General features: G+C 37.5%; 2 protein-coding genes across 2 annotated transcripts in view; both read left to right on the forward strand.

Annotated features, from left to right (window-relative positions):
• Nucleotides 1–11,573, forward strand: part of LOC107043807 — a gene marked incomplete at its 3' end in the record, with an annotated part of 160,725 nt that extends 149,152 nt beyond the window's left edge. Inside the window, 1 exon segment of the mRNA XM_015265454.1 lies at nucleotides 9,799–11,573. Coding sequence (XP_015120940.1) covers nucleotides 9,799–11,573 — 1,775 coding nt within the window.
• Nucleotides 11,574–16,390: 4,817 nt separating this feature from the next.
• Nucleotides 16,391–17,173, forward strand: LOC114841509. Its single transcript, XM_029126522.1, has one exon. The coding sequence runs from the start codon at nucleotides 16,391–16,393 to the stop codon at nucleotides 17,171–17,173; it is 783 nt and encodes a 260-aa protein (XP_028982355.1).
• The last annotated feature ends 2,347 nt before the right edge of the window (nucleotides 17,174–19,520 follow it).

A 19,520-nucleotide genomic window follows, 5' to 3' on the forward strand; every position in this document is an offset into this window, starting at 1 on the left:
AGTAAAGAGAAGGTCTCCCGTGGCCAGCCTCCTCACTTTCTCCTGCACTCTGAGGTTTATTCGAGTGCAATTACTGACCAGGGTCGAGAAGTCAGCTCTCTCCGCCCCCAGTGTCGTTCTCAGGCCTCTGACCACCAATCCACCCTTCCTATCACCCCTCGTCTTCATCTCGTAGCCCAACATACCCTTACTCAGCTTAGGCGGTGCTGTTTGTCTCCAGTCAATATCTCTAATAGGTCCAAGGCCTTCCTCATCCTCCTCGAAGACCTCGAAGACTCTCTCTGGGGCTCCTGCTGTCCTCTCTGGTGGGTTCACAGTCTCAATCAGATTGCCGTTGTTATCTTGACCGTACACCACGTGCCCACACCCGCTGATATTGTTGTCGCTGTGCTCAGTACTAGTAGCTTCCTGACTTCCTATCTCCCCTTCTCCCACCTCACCTCCCTTTTGTGCCCTTTTAACCGGATTATTGTCCCTCAGCGGCACCTTCACAGTCGGCTTCACTGCAGGTCTCTCTTGTCTCCTTCCCTGATCCCTCAGCTCCAGCTCCCCCCTTATGCTCTCAAGCCCTTCGCGTCCTTGCTCCCGCATCTTCTTCGTGTTTTCATTCATCTCTCCTACCTCCGTCAGGATGAGTGCCAGAGCTTTGTCCAGCAAAGGGTGGAACCTCACAACTCCAACATCATCCGCTGAGGCCTCTCTGAGACATAGACCCCTCGGTCGCCCCTCCAGCACCGACAGCCTTTGATCCAGCCACTGTTTTCCAGCTGCTTCACAGAGGTTACCCCATTTACCACAGTTCCTGCATACGTGTACTGAATACCCAGGAGTCCCCGATCCAGTGTCCTTTTCCTCCGGCATATTCCCCCCTGGGATTTTACCCTCCTTCAAGTGGCTCTTTCCGTTGGGCTTGTCAGTCCCTTCTGTCAGAACACTAAGATTAACGTCACTTGTCTTACCTGGTGCTACTTCTGCTGACTCTCCCTCACGATCCTCCATCGTGGACTCCACTTCCACTGCAGGCTGCACTACCACCTCCCCGTTCCCCATCAGGTCCAAGCAGAGGCCATTCCCGCTACTCCTCTGCGTCTCAGATGCCAGATCCCCCTCATGTCCACCGTAGCTCGTTTCTGAACTCTCTGGTGGGTTCATTGGCTCTGGTTCATCTGCAAAATCCTCTCCCAGCTCCTGCTGAGCCCTCCAACTCTTTCCAGGCTCGTTAAGGCTACCTACCATCTTAGGTGGTGTGTGCGCTAGCCTGGTGCCTTTGGCAAATGCGAAGTCCTCCGAGTCCTTGCTCCTCAGGAAGTAATCAACAATGTTTTTGGTCTCCTTCTCAATTTTCTTTGGCCTTCCCTTGCTCCTCTTCGCGTTTGTCTCGGTTTTACTCGCCTTTGCAAGTTTCTTCTTACATCCTGTGCCCTCAAGTCCCTCGTCGGCCCTCACAGTGTCGCCATCTCCGGATTGGGCGGCTAACTCACCGTCCATGGCATCATCCTGCTTCTCCCGCTCGTTATCACCTTCCCTGTCCCCTCCGCCTTCTGAGCGCTCCACGAGCATCCTAACCCCTTCACAATGGGCTCTCCGAAAAATCAAGAGTAGACCGAAGATTGTTCCCGATTTTTCCAAACCTATTATCTCCAGCGGTGCTTAGGGCTCTCACAAGTGTTATGAACACGTAGCAAATTTCGGTCGCGACCAAAATCCCAGCAATAGCTATTCAAAATCACGGACCCACGTTTTCACGTGTCTAACCGTTACGACAGCTCCGTATCTTCATTATTTCAATGATTTTTTTCAGAACTTATTGTATCAATTATTTTTATCCAAATTTTTTCTCCAAATGCGAGTCTATTTTATTTTACTTTAAATTTCGGTTAACTGTCTTCCACAGAAACTTGCAATTCCGTTCACGCGATTTAAAATGGAAAAATAATAATTACCTTGTAGATTGCGCTTCGATTTTAATTACTATTATTTTTCTTAAGAAAAGAATTTATTCAGTTCAATTGTGCTATGAAAGCTCTCGAAATTCATCTACAATGGTGTGATAATTCACGTCTGAATTATCACCATTCATCCACACGTTTCGCTCCAATCTGATTTTCAGTAATTAATTCCGAGAGAAATACTATAATTTCGTGAAGAACAATTGATCGATCAAACCGATATTTATCTCCCACAATTTCTACTCCTCAAGTTATCACGAATAATTGTTTGCCCGAATTTATCGAATTATTGTGAACACTTTTTCCCCCGTGGGAATTACCACTTCCGGTTGCACTAGCACGTGCTCCAACAAAATTCACCCAAATTCCGGCCCCGAATATTACGAGTATTTCGATTATGAATAATCACACGACATCCGGGTTCGTTGGAAAATGATCCTGATGTCTGTGTGGTGACTGTGCCTCCACTACATCTCTGTCATTCACACACGCACATACATACATACACTCAATTCTCCTCTCTAGACATTGGGCCAATTCCCCAATTTTCCTGTCGAGACATTGGGCCAATTCCCACATTAAAAATCCATTTCCTTATTTCTTTGAAAGTGTAGAACATCTGTCCAAGTCACAAAACCATAAATCTCAACCTAATGACTCGTTTATTGCCATAATCCTCCGTGCGTCTTAATCCCTCATCATCACCTGGCGTCAATAATCCCTCGTTCGCCTGACCGGCGCCTGTGACGTCACGACGAAAATTTCCCCGCCGGTACCCCCAAGCCAATCACAGCTCACCGGTGGGAACTTACAGCGCCGAATCGATCGGAAGCCAGGATTTCACTCATCCCTTCTCCAAATTTTTCACCAATCACATCCTTGCACTCTCCTTAAATACCGCACACTTTCCACACTCATCATCAGTCAATCATTCACTCGACATTCACTCATCGCTCAACCACTGGACAACACATCAACAGAGAGGACAAGTCATCTTACGATTAACTCTCCACTCTTGTATTAACGTTCAAAAACTCAAATATATTTCGCTCAACGTTGGATCTCTGGAGTCTTCATTTCAATAACCTGCTCACATCCACATCTGATCTGATTTTATTATCCCGAATGAGACCTAATAAATCCCAACATTTGGATTCCCCACGCACGTAATAATTGATACTCACGATGCCACGTGTTGCAACGCCTCGTAATTTTTCTCTGGTTTTCGTCGTATTTTGTCCTCCGGGTAACGATTTCGAGGTTCCTTGCCCAAGGGAACGAACGGCCAACTCTCCAGTCTCACTAGAGAGATTATCACTAACTTAAATATACTTAATTAATAAAAAAGGGTTAGAGTACCACCACTACGATCCACATAGGGGTGACGACGATCCAAAAGTGATGAAAAATGGCTGGCTTCTCGTTGTCCAGGTCCGGTTCCTCTGCTCCAATTATTTTGGCCAATGGGAAAATTCCTTTACTGGTGTATTGAATTGTAGAGCCAGGATGTTGAGCCCTGTGCATTTTTATTGGCCATGAACTTGACCACCACGCCGCCAATGTCAAGGTTGATAATTCCCGTTATCCCGATGTATTCTCGTCTCTGATTGGTTCGGAAGTTGACCCATGCGCCGTCATTATCCGGTCGTTGAATTATTCATGAGTGGGGTCAACTCGTCAGGTGTTTCAGTTATTGACCTCAGTATTGATTCTTCCTTCCCCTCTGTCATTGGAATTGTTGTTATTCACTCGGGATTATGACGTTTTCTAGTGGATTATATTCCCTCCATGCAGATTGAGTCCTTGTTGTGGATTCTTCCAGGAATTGTGTTGGTTCCAGTTGTAGTATTGGTTCTCGTTGTTCCAAACCATGTGTTCCGGGTTCCCTCTAACCTCTATTGTGGGATGATTGACAGGTGATGGTGTTATTTCATTGACTGGCTATTGTGGTGTACTTTAGTTTTACTCATCCGGTCCGTTTTTATTTTAGGATGATTCAGAGGGTTTTATTGGATATTTTCCCTCCTCTCAGGGTGATATTTATGTTGATTCGCCCTGAAGTCTGCTTGACTCGTTCGAATCTTGTCAACACACCAGCATTGGTATTTCCCCATGTCATGGCCTGCTGCTTGGCTTTAGGTCATCTTGGCTGGTGCATTGAGTACTCCGGGTTCTTCTCATCCTTCTCGGTGGCTGGTTGATTTCGGCTACCCTCTTGGTGGTTTTGACAGGGGTTCTTAACTTCTAATACTACATTTCGTTTATATTTCATCTTTTTGTTATTTTAACGGACTCTCCGGGTTTTCCTCTAAGAGTATTATTAAACGAAATTTCGATTTCGTTACATTATCTCTAAATCTATTATCAAGTAAGGTTTTCTGTACATGCCTGAGATAAACGACTCGTTGGAGTCTGAGTCAAAAATGTCTATTCTTTTGTCTTCCAAATAAATCGCGAGTCCCATTTCAGCAAATCTTCTTAGAGCCAACAAATTAGCTCGAAGAGCTTCCACAAAAATTACCTCATCTATTTCAAATTTCTTCCCGCTTTCTAATGAAATTTTAGTCCTTCCTACTCCCTTCGTTCTTAAATCTGCTGAGTCATTCTTATTTGTACATTTAATCATGACGGTGAAACTGGCCTCCCATCCTCCAAGTTTGAAAATGTAAACTTTTGGGAGGGACTGTCCACAAAATCATGCAGAATGTGGAAATTTTTTTAAAATACAATACGCGTCTCAAAATTTTTTTCAAACATGCTTAATGTTATTCAACGTGAATAGTTAACGATTCAATTTTTTTATTGAGCAAAATGTATTTTGGCATGTAGAAACGAGCTTAACCTCACTTAATCCGAAATGCACTATTTTACTACCAGGGAAATTTTAAAAAAATCTGAAACTTTTTTTACACACTCTCGAAACATCCCCCGATCGATTTCTATTAGCTTCTTCCTGTCGAATAAGTGACTTGAGTTGATCACGTCAAAGAGGTTGTTCACTTTTGACTTTAACAGCTGATTCTAATTGTTGAACCAATGGTACCGATACCATAATTGCGTTGTAAAACGCATCTCTTTTCTCTTCTGCAGACAGAGGAGTTTCTCCTGAGGTGTTTTCATATGTTCGTGTCACTTCTTCAAACTTATCGTAAAATTCCATTGCACTCATTTGTTCTTTGTTGTATGTCATATTTGATATTTCTTTTCTGACAGTAAAGGACGTTAATTCACCTCGAATTTCTTGAGTTCTCTCAATTTATTTAGAGTTTCGACTGGGTCTTCAAGTTCAATTACTTAAGCGTAATAATTTTTATCAGTGTGATTGATCAAAATATCTCGAACTCTAAATTTTTGTTCCTCTAGTGTCTTTCTATTCCCATTGAATTCTATTGTGCTGTCAATTATATGTAAGAGTTTATTAGCTATTACCTCAGATTTAAGGGTGCCAAGTGAATTTGAAAAAAGATTCAAAAAAAAATTTTTCTTTCCCTCCATCATTGGAGAAATATGTATTCATCCATCCGACGAAATTTCAAACCCGCAACCGGAACTAGACATCGAGAAAATAAATGCGGAAAATCCTCTATTTCGCGTGACGAACCTCGAGAAAGCATGGGATCAAATGGGTACGGCGGGTTGAAATATCTCTCTTATTCACCCCGGTACCTCATTGTTTTTTGTCGCCATCACATTGAACACATCATTCCCCATATCTTCAAATTTTTTCAAATTTTTCTTGAGTTCCTAGGGGGTTGAAACGTTCAATTTAATCAAAACTCCATAAGAGGCCGTGTATAAGACTGATTTTGTTTATTTAATTTATCGATATCCATAAGTTCTAAAATTTTAAAATTGTCACCGATGTTCACCATCTGTCTAATACTATTAATTAAAAAAATTATAACTTCGTTGATGAATATCAATTTTCAAGGTCATCGCCAAATTCACTTGGCACCCTTAAAGAAGTCATAGAAGTATTCAAATCTAGTTTCACTCGTTAATTTGCAATCTCTTTTTACTGGCAAACTTTTATTTAAGCTTTCTAATTTTACAGCTTCAGCTACTTATTTAGCAGTGCATTGTTTTAGCTTTGGCTGTTCTATTTCTTCTCGACTCGTTTTAAATTCTCAAACTGTGTTTTAACTATTCTCGCTATTTTATTTTCAAGTCCCTCACCATCCTCCTCTGTCTTTTTGTAATCTGCTATAACGTCAAATTCATTTCTTACCTCATCTCCAACCTCTTCTTGCTCATTGATGGCTTTCATTAATTCTTCTAACATTTTGGTCATGCAGTCCAACTGTGCTGCATTTCTTTGTTTTTCCTTAGCCATTTCTTTTCTTATCTCCCTCAAATGATCAACCATATAGTTATCTGTATTCTTTTGTGCATTGGCTATTGTCTGCAGGAGCTTGGAGATCGTTTCCAGCGTTGCACACATCAGGTTTATTTGTCCTTGAACAATAAATTCAGTTCTTACATTGTCGGAAATGGTTCCTTTGGTTCCATAGGATTTTGGATGTGTAGGCGTGATTTTAATCTGTAATTAGGTTCTATAGTTTCTATATTCTTTATCAGAGGTTTGGCCTTATTTGACTGATGAATTTCATCTTCTGTCACTCTTGCATCTATCTTGGCCAACTCATTGCCCTTCTCACCACTTTCCTTTTCTTTCTCGGCCAACCCATCTGTGACCACTCGTTCACCACTTGCCACTGCTTCTCCGACATCAGTCTTTTCTCTGTAGGAATAGTTAATTATTTCATTTAAACATTTTGTCCTACATGTGTGTTCCGAGACCAGTCTTCTGTACAACAAGTATGGTTAATCTCCGAACCCGCAAACACATCAAAAATATGAACACAATATCTTCTTTGCATTTGCTACAACCGAACAGGTTCCACAGTGCTGAACACAAGCACGCTTCCACTGATCAGTTGTTTGGAGCAACTGAAATAACTAGTTATATTTTTAGTTTTTGAATTCATGTGAGTTGAGTGCATTACTGTTTATTGTTGAGGTATTTGCTAGCTAATATCATTAACTGCACTCTGTAGCATGCATTTCTCCCCTCAACCACTTCCTTATCTCATTTTACCTATTTTATATATAATTCCCGATTCAGTTTTCATTTCTAGACTGTTTCCCTGAATCGTTAATTGCACGGCCTCTCCTTGGTGGAGTGTATCGAGACCAAACGAAAATGTTTGCTCCTCCACAAACTGTCGCAGGTCGTCACCTGTTATAAATATTTTTGTCAAGCTTAAATTCATGATTATCTATTTAAATATATTCATTCTTCCCGAGTGTATGTCTGCGCACGCGCGCACGTGGGAAGTCGCCGAGGGTTCTCTTTCTCTCGCTCGAGCGCTCGAATGTATGGCTGCAACCCCCTCACTTCACTCCCCTCATCGTGTTGCACGTACGCATCGCATCACCTGATTTTCTATTATATATATAAACAATATATACAATATTTAACACAATATATACACAATATATAACTATATATATACACAGATCTCATCTCAATTTCCAATATTCGTCATTCTATTTTCTTATTCCTACACGTCCCACACTTCCATAATTTTATTTATTTTTATTTTTCACATTCTTCAACGCTTCGCCATCTTTTCTATTATTTTTACTTCGACCAACTCCAAGAATTGCCGACCGGTTTCGACAGGCATGACTGTCCGCCATTTTGCATCTCATTGTGTCCTCGCTTCTCACGCCGAGCTCTCCATGGCAACGCATTTTTCGTTTCATTTTCCGGGATGCACTAGAATTATAGCTCAATTTCTCTACTTACACATCTCATCGCCCATCTTGCCTGTCCGGATGCACCCCTTAGCTACAACTTTCATCCCCACGCCACGTCTGTCTTTCTCCAGTGACTTTTCACTTCATTAATTGACAGTTTTTAATTAGAGTAAGCGCCTAAGCGTGCTCTGGGCCCATAATCTGTTGAAGTTATAGTTTTATAAATTAAGTTAAAACACTGGGTTAATCGTGAAAAAGGACATTTATTCAATAGTACGCGTCTGGCAGCACATCTCAGTACAAAAGTCAGAACGTAGATGAAGGCACATGTGAACAGCAGCGTTCAGCCAACAGCTTGGGCATGCGGAAGTCCCCCATGAAATTATAATGATATAGTGTGTCAAATATATGCAACGATGAGAGTAAGACCGGAAGCAGACGCCATCTATTCCAACAATTTTATATAGTGAATCAATGTGTTTTTTACGGGTTATTAACGGGAAATTATTTGAAAAGGTCGCTCTCATAAACTCGAATTTATACAAGTATTATGAGGCGTGGAATTGTCCTTTATTCTGAGCTAGGTTACACAATATGAATTCCACCGTTATGAGTCATCCTCCTTTATAGGTAGGTGATCATATGGGTGTACGGAACTATTTCCAATGCTCCACCTCACCTACTTGGGGCATAGATTCTTAAAGAATTCAATTTATCGGTATTCGTTCAGAATTTACATTGTTTTTACCGAGTAGTGAAGTATTAAACTAACCTCGCCAGCTCTAAGCGTAACCCATGATTCAGGACAAGGACGTGGCTGGTGTAGAATCCCAAAGGAACAAATAAAAATATTAAAATGAAATTTGACTCTACACTTAGGTGATAAATTGTTCGGAAATGATTTTAAAATTTGAATTTATATTCGTACCGTTAACTGTACAGTTGCGGACTTAAGTTCGTGAACAGCCTGCACTTGCATCCTATGTGTTTTGCTCATGAACTTTAGTACCCGACTGTATATTGACCAAAACATTATCCTGGAACCAAATAAATCATAAATCCTTATAAACCGTAAATCGAATAAAATGAAAATGTCAATAACAAAATACTGCCAAGAGTAAACCATTGGGTAGGGATCTTAAATGTAACTAAAGGAACGAAATGTGAAGACTAACTGTTATAAGACGAAAATGATCAATAAAATATTTTTGAACTTGAAACACTTAATATCACTCGACGATTCAATTTCGCACAGAAAACAAGTTCATCCACAACTTACTCTCTCTTGATACATATTGTAAAACGAAAAATTCAATTTTAAATGTAAAAACCATTTCACTCTACGTCTGGATTCAATCCATCAACCTCCTCACCCCTTCAAATTGCGCACCTCCACACTAGAAATTTCTCCAAGGTTCTAGAAAATTCGAAAAAATTTAGCGGAGTATTTAAAAATTGATGAAAATTCTCCACCATTCCAGTAAATTCGGGACTTTCCAAAAAATTCAAGGAAATTATTTCATTTTTTAGAACATTCTACAAAATTTGAAGGTTTTCTGACTAATTCGAAAAAATTCTGGAGTCTGCCTAGATAAATAAAAAAATTTGATGGTTTCGCAAACTACGAAATGCAACGTGGAAACTTCTGCAAAATCCTAGAATCTTCTAGAGTTTAGAGGGAAGATACAAGCAAAGTTTCAATTTTTTCAAAAAATTCAGCGTTAAAAAAATTCAAACATTTCGATGGTTTTCTTGAAAATTCTAGAGCATTCGGTACTGGAAATAAAATGCAGAAGAAAATTGCTCATGCAATGTCGGGCGCAGCAGCTAGTGTTATCAAATTGTTTTTATGATTGTTTCTTAACTTGGCATGTTTATAACCAATTCATTAAAACTACGTTTATCTGGATTCCGGGGACTATCAGAGCACATATTAGCCACTTTTCAACATTCAATAATCAAGCTCGCATACAGTAATATCAGGGAATCCATGTCAGAAATAAGAGCCGCTCTTGAATAAGTGCATAACTATTCCCATCCTATTAAAAGAAATATATCAAAATTAATTGAATTAAATTATTTTCAGGACTTTTCTCGATTGGATCATTGGTGCACGTGCACGCCAGTTACCCAGCTGACGGTGAGAGAGCTAAAGTGGACATACTTAAAATAGACAGCCTTCTACTTCACGACCCCATTGTTCGTGAGCTTCGTAGCTACCCTGGACCGTTGGTAAAGGGAGTGACACATAAGAAAACAATAATCGAATATTGCGAAGCCAAAATAAAGACAGTAACCACCAGTAACAGACCCATCGATCGAGCCTCCTATGTTCTTCTCTATGAACTAATGATTATGCTTATTCAACAAAATGGAAACGTTGTGGGAGTTGATATCGCGGCACTTCTACTCCGCAACAAAGAATCGTACCCCTATGACGGTAATGAAGCAGCTAAAGAGCGAGAATTCATTCGACAGACTTCAGGTGTGTCTCATCGCTCTAGTGTTACTGGCAATGAATCATCAGATGAGACTCCTCCTTCCCCCGAATCTGGAGAAATCGTTGAATTAAAGCAACAATCAAGAAAAACAGTAGAGCAGATTACAAATGAATTTAGAAATACTTTGCTCTATGGTCTCGTACAAGAAGCTCTTGAGTATGCCATGAGTGAAGGACTGTGGGGACACGCTTTATTCCTAGCTAGCAAATTAGACAAACGAACCCATGCTTCAGTCATGACACGTTTTGCCAACAGTTTATCGGCCCAAGATCCCCTCCAAACACTTTATCAACTGCATTCTGGCCGAGTGCCGGCAAGTGTAACTTGTGTTGCAGACTGCAAATGGGATGACTGGCGTCCTCACCTCGCGATGATAATATCAAACACCTCAGTAAATCCACAGATAAATCGCAAGTCAATTTCCATCATGGGAGATACTATGGCAGCACGCGGAGATATTTATGCTGCTCATTTTTGTTATATCCTTGCTGAAATAGATTTTGGAAATTATGGAAAATCAGGTACAAAAATAGTACTGATTGGAGCTAATCACGATGAGCATTATGAGGATTTTGTAACACTCGAGGCTGTTATGTTGACTGAAATTTATGAATATGCCAGGAGCCTTAGCGAGTCTTCCTTTACGTTAACAGCTTTGCAGGCGTTTAAATTCGAGAATGCTTTGAAGATGATTGATTATGGTTTGGTGGAAAAGGGTCTACTTTATCTAGAGCAAATTGCATTGAATATCATGAATTCGCCATCTAAATTCAAACCCACATTCATTACAGATGTCTACAAATTGAGTGAAAAAATGAAGTTCCATGATCCTGTATTCAAGGACTCAATTGAAAATGAAATTTCACTGACCTGGCTCAATAATTTATCACAAATTGTTAGTAAATATGAGGCAGGAGAAATTACCCATGATATTTTTCCATCACTTGAGATTTTGGCAGATCCGCAAGAGAGTCAACAGAGTCAAGAACGCGTGGAAATGCAACAACACATCCAACAGAATCAATGGGTTTATCATTCTAATCATCAAGAATATGAGGATGGTGGGATTTCAGTGGAAGAGGTACCCCCAGTGGACGCCGCGCAGGAGCAGTGGCAGCACTTTTCGAACCAACAAAGTAGTCAATATACTGATAACAGTGCAGATCTAAATAATTATCAATTCAACCATCCACAATCGATTCCTCAGCCTACACAGCAGGATTATTGGGGGCAACGGCAGACGTATAATCAACACGAGTACATTGACTGGCAGCATCAGCAATCTGATCCGGGTCAGAATTATCAGCCTGAACAGACTGATGTGGATTCTACTCAGCTGACTAATGCATGGAATTATGAGGTAAGTTGTTGATTAACTCATACTGTAATTGGTCATTAGGATGGACCTGAAAATTCAGTTTAAAAATTGAGATTCAGAACATTGCGAACTTGTTTCAACGGATTCATGTTCACTGATATATCACAGCGGTTAAGTTATCTAAGCGAATCTACAAATTCTGCATATGAAAAATTGCCTCAAAATTTGAACATTTTTTTTCCTTTTTTTCCGGAAAGTATAGCCTAAAAGGACAAAAATGAGCACAAACAGAGTTTTCTAACTCAATTATTGGCGGAGATATTAAATTTTTTTTTACTTTCAACACTTTTTTTCAATTTTAATTACGAGCCACTAAGAATAACAAAAAAATTTGAACAGCTTCCCGAAAAAAATATTGTTTTTTTATGTAGGGGAGAGTAGGGCAAAATGGAACATGGGGCAAAATGACGTAGCCGAAAAACAACTATTTGACACAATTCACGCAAAAAACAGTTTGTATCAATTTTTTTTGCTTCCGAATAGAAGCTTGGTAATCAGTCGATTTTTCGATTCTCTAATTTTGCTTGGAAATGACTTAGAATGTCATGAAACGTCGAAATCCGAAGTTTTTCGAGGTCGTTTGTGTATTCGTCCGTATGTTGAGCATAAATTTTGGGAAATTTTTTATAAATCTCGACAAAATACGCAGGGGACCGAGGCTATGCGGCAGAAGTCATATGACCGTTACTTTATGTGTTATTCGTCTTTCTTATTCTTTATTTCTACCAATTCCATTGGTAGTAAGCTTCCAAATGGATTCGTAGAAAGGAGGATCTGGACATTGCCATGTTCATTGCACACTTTCTTTCAGGAACTGTTTTGAAAAGGTACAAGTCTCTAAACGTTTGAACATTAGAACGTCTCATCCTCAAGAAGATTAATCTTGAAAATGTTTAACCCCTCAAGTAGGGCGTCCATACCGCGCGGGGTGTCCTCATCGGCCGGCGGCCTCCCGTCAACTCGAATTCGCTGTTCAATACGCGATAACTTCTACACCGATGATCAGAAAATTATGAACTAAAATTTAATGATTATCTTAAGCCTTCACGAATAAGTTATGAGAATTGAAATGTTTTCAATAAGTGATTTTTTAAGTCCAATGGTTTTTCATTTATTAGTCGTTTCCAATGAATTAACACTATTTTTCCTCCGTTCACTAACGGAATTATTCTGTTGATATTTTTCCGGAATTTTTAAGACCAATTTCGATTCGATCGTACGAATAAGTGCCGAGATCACCTGTTGTTGGAAATTTGTTAATAACAAATGAATTATTCATTAGATCGAAATTTGGTTTGCGCTATTCGACAGAGGAAACTTTAGAGTGTGCTTGGTAAAAATTTCAGAATTTTCGATGAAAATTATCTCGATAAACAAGAGGTTTGAATGCATTGGACGTCGAATTCAGTTCCATAATGTTTATATATTTAGAAATAATATTAAAAATGCCTTGAAAAAAAAAAAATTAAGTTGCATTGTGTAGGTAATTTTATTCACTTCATGGGATAATTTGTTGAATTTTGATATCTTTAGTAGAACCAGAGGAAATGATTTTTTATGATTCACGGAGAAGTCCATATGACATATGGACCCCGGCCGATAGGACAGGCTGCCGGGTTCATATGTGGTATGGACGCCGTACTTGAGGGGTTAACTATTGAAAAGAATGACTCTTCAAAAGATTCAATTCTTGAAACACTTTGACCCTCAGAACGTTTGACCTTTCAAAATTGAGAATTGAGTATCAGATTCTTTTTTTGGCCCACGTGTAATTATTAGATAATTAAAAAAAAGATTTTCTCACATATTTTGTGTGAATAAATAACAAACCGCTGAGACCATCGTTTTTTTAAACCAATCACCCATAAGGTATGTCAAGATATATCGACTATAAAAATAAAAAATTGAACTTCAATTACTGAGAAAACATCGTTTAATCCATGATAAAATAATTCAAATTTATGATACCGAAAACATCTGTCCACATTTGTGAATTTACATAGGATCTGATTAGTGATTATTAAAAAATGTGAAATGAAGAAATTTCACATTCAATATTGATATTTTCAATCGATTGTTCATAATCATTTCCATTGCAAAAAGCAGTCTTGCTACTTATTGACTCCTTCCTGATCTCTTTGAAATTGAATATTTAATAAGTACCTGTATATATGTAAAAATGATGAAAACTACTATGTATAAGCATCGACATTGAAGATGTACCCATAATTGTATGTAATAATTTGTAATATATTTTCTATTTGTATGACGTTGAGCGTAAGTAATTTTCAAATTGCAACTCCCCTAATGGTTACTCAGGATAATCGTCAAATCAATTATTTCAGAAAAAAACAAAAAAATGATTTACTTCAGCATGAAAATTTTGTTAGGACCGAGTGTAGGATAATTAGGGCATTAGTTAAAGTCAGAATAATTAATAAACCGATTACTATTTTAAATAATAAAATCTCATTAAACTCCGTATTTTCATAGACCGCATAAATTATCAGGATCAATAAATGAATTAATAGCGACACAAGGATTTCAAATATGAGGTCGTCGATCATTATTTATTCCCAATTTAAATCATTGGAATCGTCCAATATCAATAATTAATTATTTTTCAATAATCGTATTTTCCAGTTAAATTTAACAATTGACCTTTAGTCTTTTAAACTTCTCCCAAAAATTTTCACAAAATTTTCTTTAAACCACTCATAACCCGTTCAATACAAACAGTCACTAATATAACTCCTTCATCTCATGATTACGAAATTAATTTTTCAAATAAAGTTTTCAGTTCACTAATAATATTGAAACATCCTTTCACATCAATTAGAGGCAACAAATAATTTTCCAAATCAGGTTAACCTTGACGTTTTTCAGTACGACAAATAAATAAAAGAATAGCCCCAATCCTCCGCCACAAACCGCTCAGGTTTCGATAAATCGTCAATAGCTAATAATAATTAACGTTTTTGGTACTTATCTTCTATACGTTAGCTGCAGACTAACAATATAAAATTAATCCACACACATGGTCGATAATTTTCTTTGGGATCCCAATAATTATAATAATACTGAGCGATGTGGACTGTGGGCCGGCTCGGAGGAAAGAGAGCGAGGTGTCGTTGCGGCCAGTGTGACCAGCCGATTCGCCCTGCGTCATGTAAACTCAGAGTGTCGTTGTCCTCTATAAATTCGTCCTTTGATTTCTTAAAATTATTTTTACCCTAGATTGATAAACTCTCTGTCGATAAAATAAATTACCCTACAAATTCGTATGTTTTTTGCAGTTTATTTCATTTTTTTTCATGACCCATGAGGTTCAAATGCTCTAAATAAAAAAAAATTGCAAAAAGCAATGTGACTGATGAAAATAATATGTCCCAATTTATTAGCTGTTAAATTTTTGTATGAATTACTTGCGTACATGTGCTAATTCCTATGCTCACTGAAGGAGATTTTAATCATGATTAGAATTCAATTTCTTCTCAAGCATTATTCAGAGAATCAATTGTTGGAAATCAATGCTTGTTGATACTCGGGTAAAAGTGCGTGTCAACACTATTATAGATTTTTTAAATGAGTTTACTTCACTTCAGTTCATATCGACGTAATTGGTTGCTTAGAATGTCGTCACTTTATTTTTTTTGTGAATTTGAAATTCATATTGATGTTTCAGATGATATGATTTTCAGAGATTTTCGGAGATCATGAACCATCTTTCTACATACATGATTCAATCCTAATCAATTTTTTACTCGAAGAAGAATTTTTCCATCGAAATAATATATAATAACCAATATGAAATAACATCGAAATTTTTGTGAAATTGTTGAGAAAATCCGAGGAATTTATCAAATTTTTCGAATAATGTCCTTTTTCATTTCAATCAATCAGCGTGTAGTGGCGGACACGTGACTTCTTCAGATCAGTTTTATTTGGAAAAGTCCGGCTTTTCTTATCAATTGTTCTACCATGGTTTATTCAAAAATTCCCCAATATCTGGGAGATACCGGAAAATTTCTATAATTATAAAAAAATTCATGGATTTTCTCAAATTTACAGACAAACCCTCATAATTGTTTTAAATTTTCTGAAAAACTCCCGAATTATTATACATTTGCAAAAACAACCGACAATTCTTTAATTTTTTAGGAAACCTGTGAAGTTCCTTGAAATGCCTATAATTTATCTCCTATTCATCCTTTTAGAGATGGATTTTGTAAAGAATTTAAAACACAGTGATTAATGTCCGAAAATCTTCTCTTAATGAGCGCCCAGAAATAGGACCTACTCTGAAATTTTCACATTTCTATAGCTATACCAGTTTCGGCTTTGCATTATTATCTCAATCAAGCTGAGGGGCTCCCTGTTCATATTTATAACGTGATTGCGGCTGCGACGTTGATGGCATTTTCTATACCCTTTTTTCTGCCACATTCAATATTTGTTTACTGTCATATATTTTTTTCAATAAATTCACTCGTTAATTCAATCAATCTTTTCATATCATCAATGTTGGAAAATATGATTTCAAATAAAATTTGATTCGTCTATGATAGAGGGCCTCATCGTAGAAGCTTCGAGAAGTTGAGCGAACGATGTGTGTAACGGTTTTGAGTGAGGATGACGCAACAGGAGGCTGTCTGAATAATGTTGTTAATTTAAGGTTTTTCTAAGGTTTAAATAAAGAGATTGAAAGTTGATAATATGTGGATTATTCGAACATGGTAGCAGAGCGTGGTTTGTAAACAAAAAAAAAACATTAAAAAAAGTGTAAAGACTAGTAGAAGATGTCCGGGAAGAACGACGAGATCCGAATGCAAGTGTTTGATGGGGAAGAATACGCGAAATGGAGATCCAAGTTGAATCTTTTCCTTGAATGGAAAAAATGTGATGAAGTGATTAAACTCGATGAAAGACCAGAAGGTATCACGCAAGAAATCTGGAAGGAGAAAGAATTGAAGGCTAAAAATTACATCGTTAATAGCATCACCCTGACACGGCTAGATCTGATTATCTCCGAAGAGACAGCTAAAAAGATGTTACAGAAGTTGGATCAAACGTATTTGATCAAACGGTTTGAGAAGTGTGTAAATGAACTGAAAAATGCAGGTGAAGCAGTAAGTGAGGAGGACAAAGGGAATTATCTACAGTTGGCGTTACCGGAGAGCCTCTCACGGATGATGGACTTAATTGATGCGTTACCACTAAAGCACAGAACTGTTGAATTTGTGAAATCGAAGTTACTGGTGGAATTTCTGAAGAAAGAAAATGCAAAAATGGACACAAGGAATTCAACTCAAGCTTTCAGTTCTCAGGGACCGAGAAACGTTCGTAATGCACGAGGTGGTCAGAGAGGACATAATGGATTTGACAACTCGAGGTACAATAATAATTATCATTATCAACAACAACGAACAAACTCAGAGAGACCAGTGGAGAATCAAAATGAACGAAGTAGACCACCAGTGAGATGTTACAAGTGCAATGGGATTGGACATATAGAGCGTTATTGTCGCAGTAATTGGACTGTGGGAAAGAGACAGCCGAACATAATGATGAACCAGAAATAGCTGAAACTGCCATGAGACCCAGGCGAGAGATTAAAAGGCCAAAGAGATACGATGATCATATAGTTTACATAAATTATACCAATGTTAGGGTACCAGAAACTTATGAAGAGGCAATTAACTGTCCTGAGTCAAAGAAATGGATTAATGCAATGGAAGAAGAAATAGAGAGTCTTAGAATAAATGAAACTTGGTCAGTAGTTGATACTCCTGAAGATAAAAAGATCATTGAAGTTAAATGGATATATACAATCAAATTTAATGGGGAATATAAAGCACGGGTAGTAGCTAAAGGGTTCCAACAAGTTTTTCAGGAGAATGAAGAGATTTATTCGCCTGTAGCGAAAATGCATACATTAAAAATTCTACTCTCAGTTGCTTGTAATAATGGATGGAACATTCAACAAATGGACGTTCAAACTGCATTTCTCAATGGAAATATCAAGTCTCAAGATGATATTTACCCACCTGAGGGATATCAAATTAATGGTGACAAAATTGGTTTATTGCAAAAGGCTTTATATGGGCTGAGAGAGAGTTCACGAGACTGGTATGAATGTTTCAATAATTATATGACAAAATTAAACTTGGAGAGGTCAAAATACGATTTTTGTTTTTATACAGGCGTGATTAACAATGAGAAATTATATGTGATACTGTATGTTGACGATTTGTTGATTTGTGGATCGAGCGGAAGAGGGATGCTTAAACTTAAATCATTATTGAATATGAGATTTCGTATGAAAGACTTGGGATAAGTACAACATTATGTGGGCATTGAGGTTGAGTATCATCAAAATGAGAAATAATTATTTTTACATCAAGAAAAATACATTGATAATCTCGCAGAGAAGCACCAGATTAAGAATTCTAAGAAGTATGGAACATCCATGGAAATGAATTTAAAATTAGAGCCAGCAGAAATTACTGATTATGAGTTGAAGTACAGAAATTTGATTGGAGCTTTGTTATTCATTGCTAGTGGCACACGTCCTGACATTTCTTTTTCGGTAAATTATTTGGGTCAATTCCAAAGTAGTTACAATCATGAGCACTATCAATATGCACTAAGAGTTCTAAAATATTTATACTNTGAGGGAAGCTTTTTTGAAAATTGGAAAAAATAAAAAGTTGACTTTTCGCAATGGACTAATGAAATGATTGAAAAATCTTGATTTTCGGAGACCATGACCATTTTTAAAAGTAAATGATTCAATCATAATNCACCTCAAACTCAAAGACAACAATTGATGCATACGTAGACAGTGATTGGGCATCAGATGTCATTGATAGAAAGTCGACTACTGGAACTCTTATTAGAGTTTTTGGAAATTCTATATTGTGGAAATCACTTAAACAGAAGGTAGTATCAAGAGCTTCGACTCATGCTGAGTATTATGCACTAGCAGATTGTGTAGAGGAAGTTCTACCCATTAAGGGAATTTTAAATGATTTCGATGTTGTAGTTAGTGATCCTGATTCAATATATGAAGATAATACAGGTGCAATAGGGTTGGCTAAAAATGGTAAATTTTCTAAGAATTCCAAGCACATTGATACAAGCTATCATTTTGTCTATGATTATGAAAAAGATGGGGTAATAAATGTTAAGAAAATTCATACAGACGATCAAATAGCTGATATACTCACAAAGGCACTGGGCAAATCAAAATTTCATACACTTCGTACTCTGTTGGGTTTGAAAACATTATAAGGTTGTGTATGGAAAATTATTATTATGAAATCAAGGAGGTGTGTTGGAAAATATGATTTCAAATAAAATTTGATTCGCCTATGATAGAGGGCAGCCTCATCGTAGAAGCTTCGAGAAGTTGAGAGAACGATGTGTGTAACGGTTTTGAGGGAGGATGACGCAACAGGCGGCTGTCTGAATAATATTGTTAATTTAAGGTTCTTCCAAGGTTTAAAAAAAGAGATTGAAAGTTGATAATATGTGGATTATTCGAACAATCAATATAATTGTTTGCGTAGAATATCGTCACTTCATCCTTTTTTGTGAATTTGAAATTCAATTTAATGTTCAGATATGATATAAATATCATCATTCTTATTCTGTGCTATTACGAAATATTAAGTCCCAGCTTTTTATCCATAATAGAATTTTTAAATTTGGATATCATTATTATTTTTTCAAAGGAAAAAAGTTATCTTCACTTTCAGTGTGATGCATTTAGATTCGCCTATACTTGACGTAAAATATGTCAGACAATCTCATAATTCTAGCTATTGATTCTAATTGACTTTGTTTGAAATTTCAGTTTTTTTTTCAACAGTACAACTGCTATTTACTCATAGTTATGAGGGAAGCTTTTTTGAAAATTGGAAAAAA

The sequence above is a fragment of the Diachasma alloeum genome, unplaced genomic scaffold (genome assembly GCF_001412515.2).
Source record: "Diachasma alloeum isolate Michigan unplaced genomic scaffold, Dall2.0 Dall_scaffold_00629, whole genome shotgun sequence".
Taxonomy (NCBI): Eukaryota; Metazoa; Arthropoda; class Insecta; order Hymenoptera; family Braconidae; genus Diachasma; species Diachasma alloeum.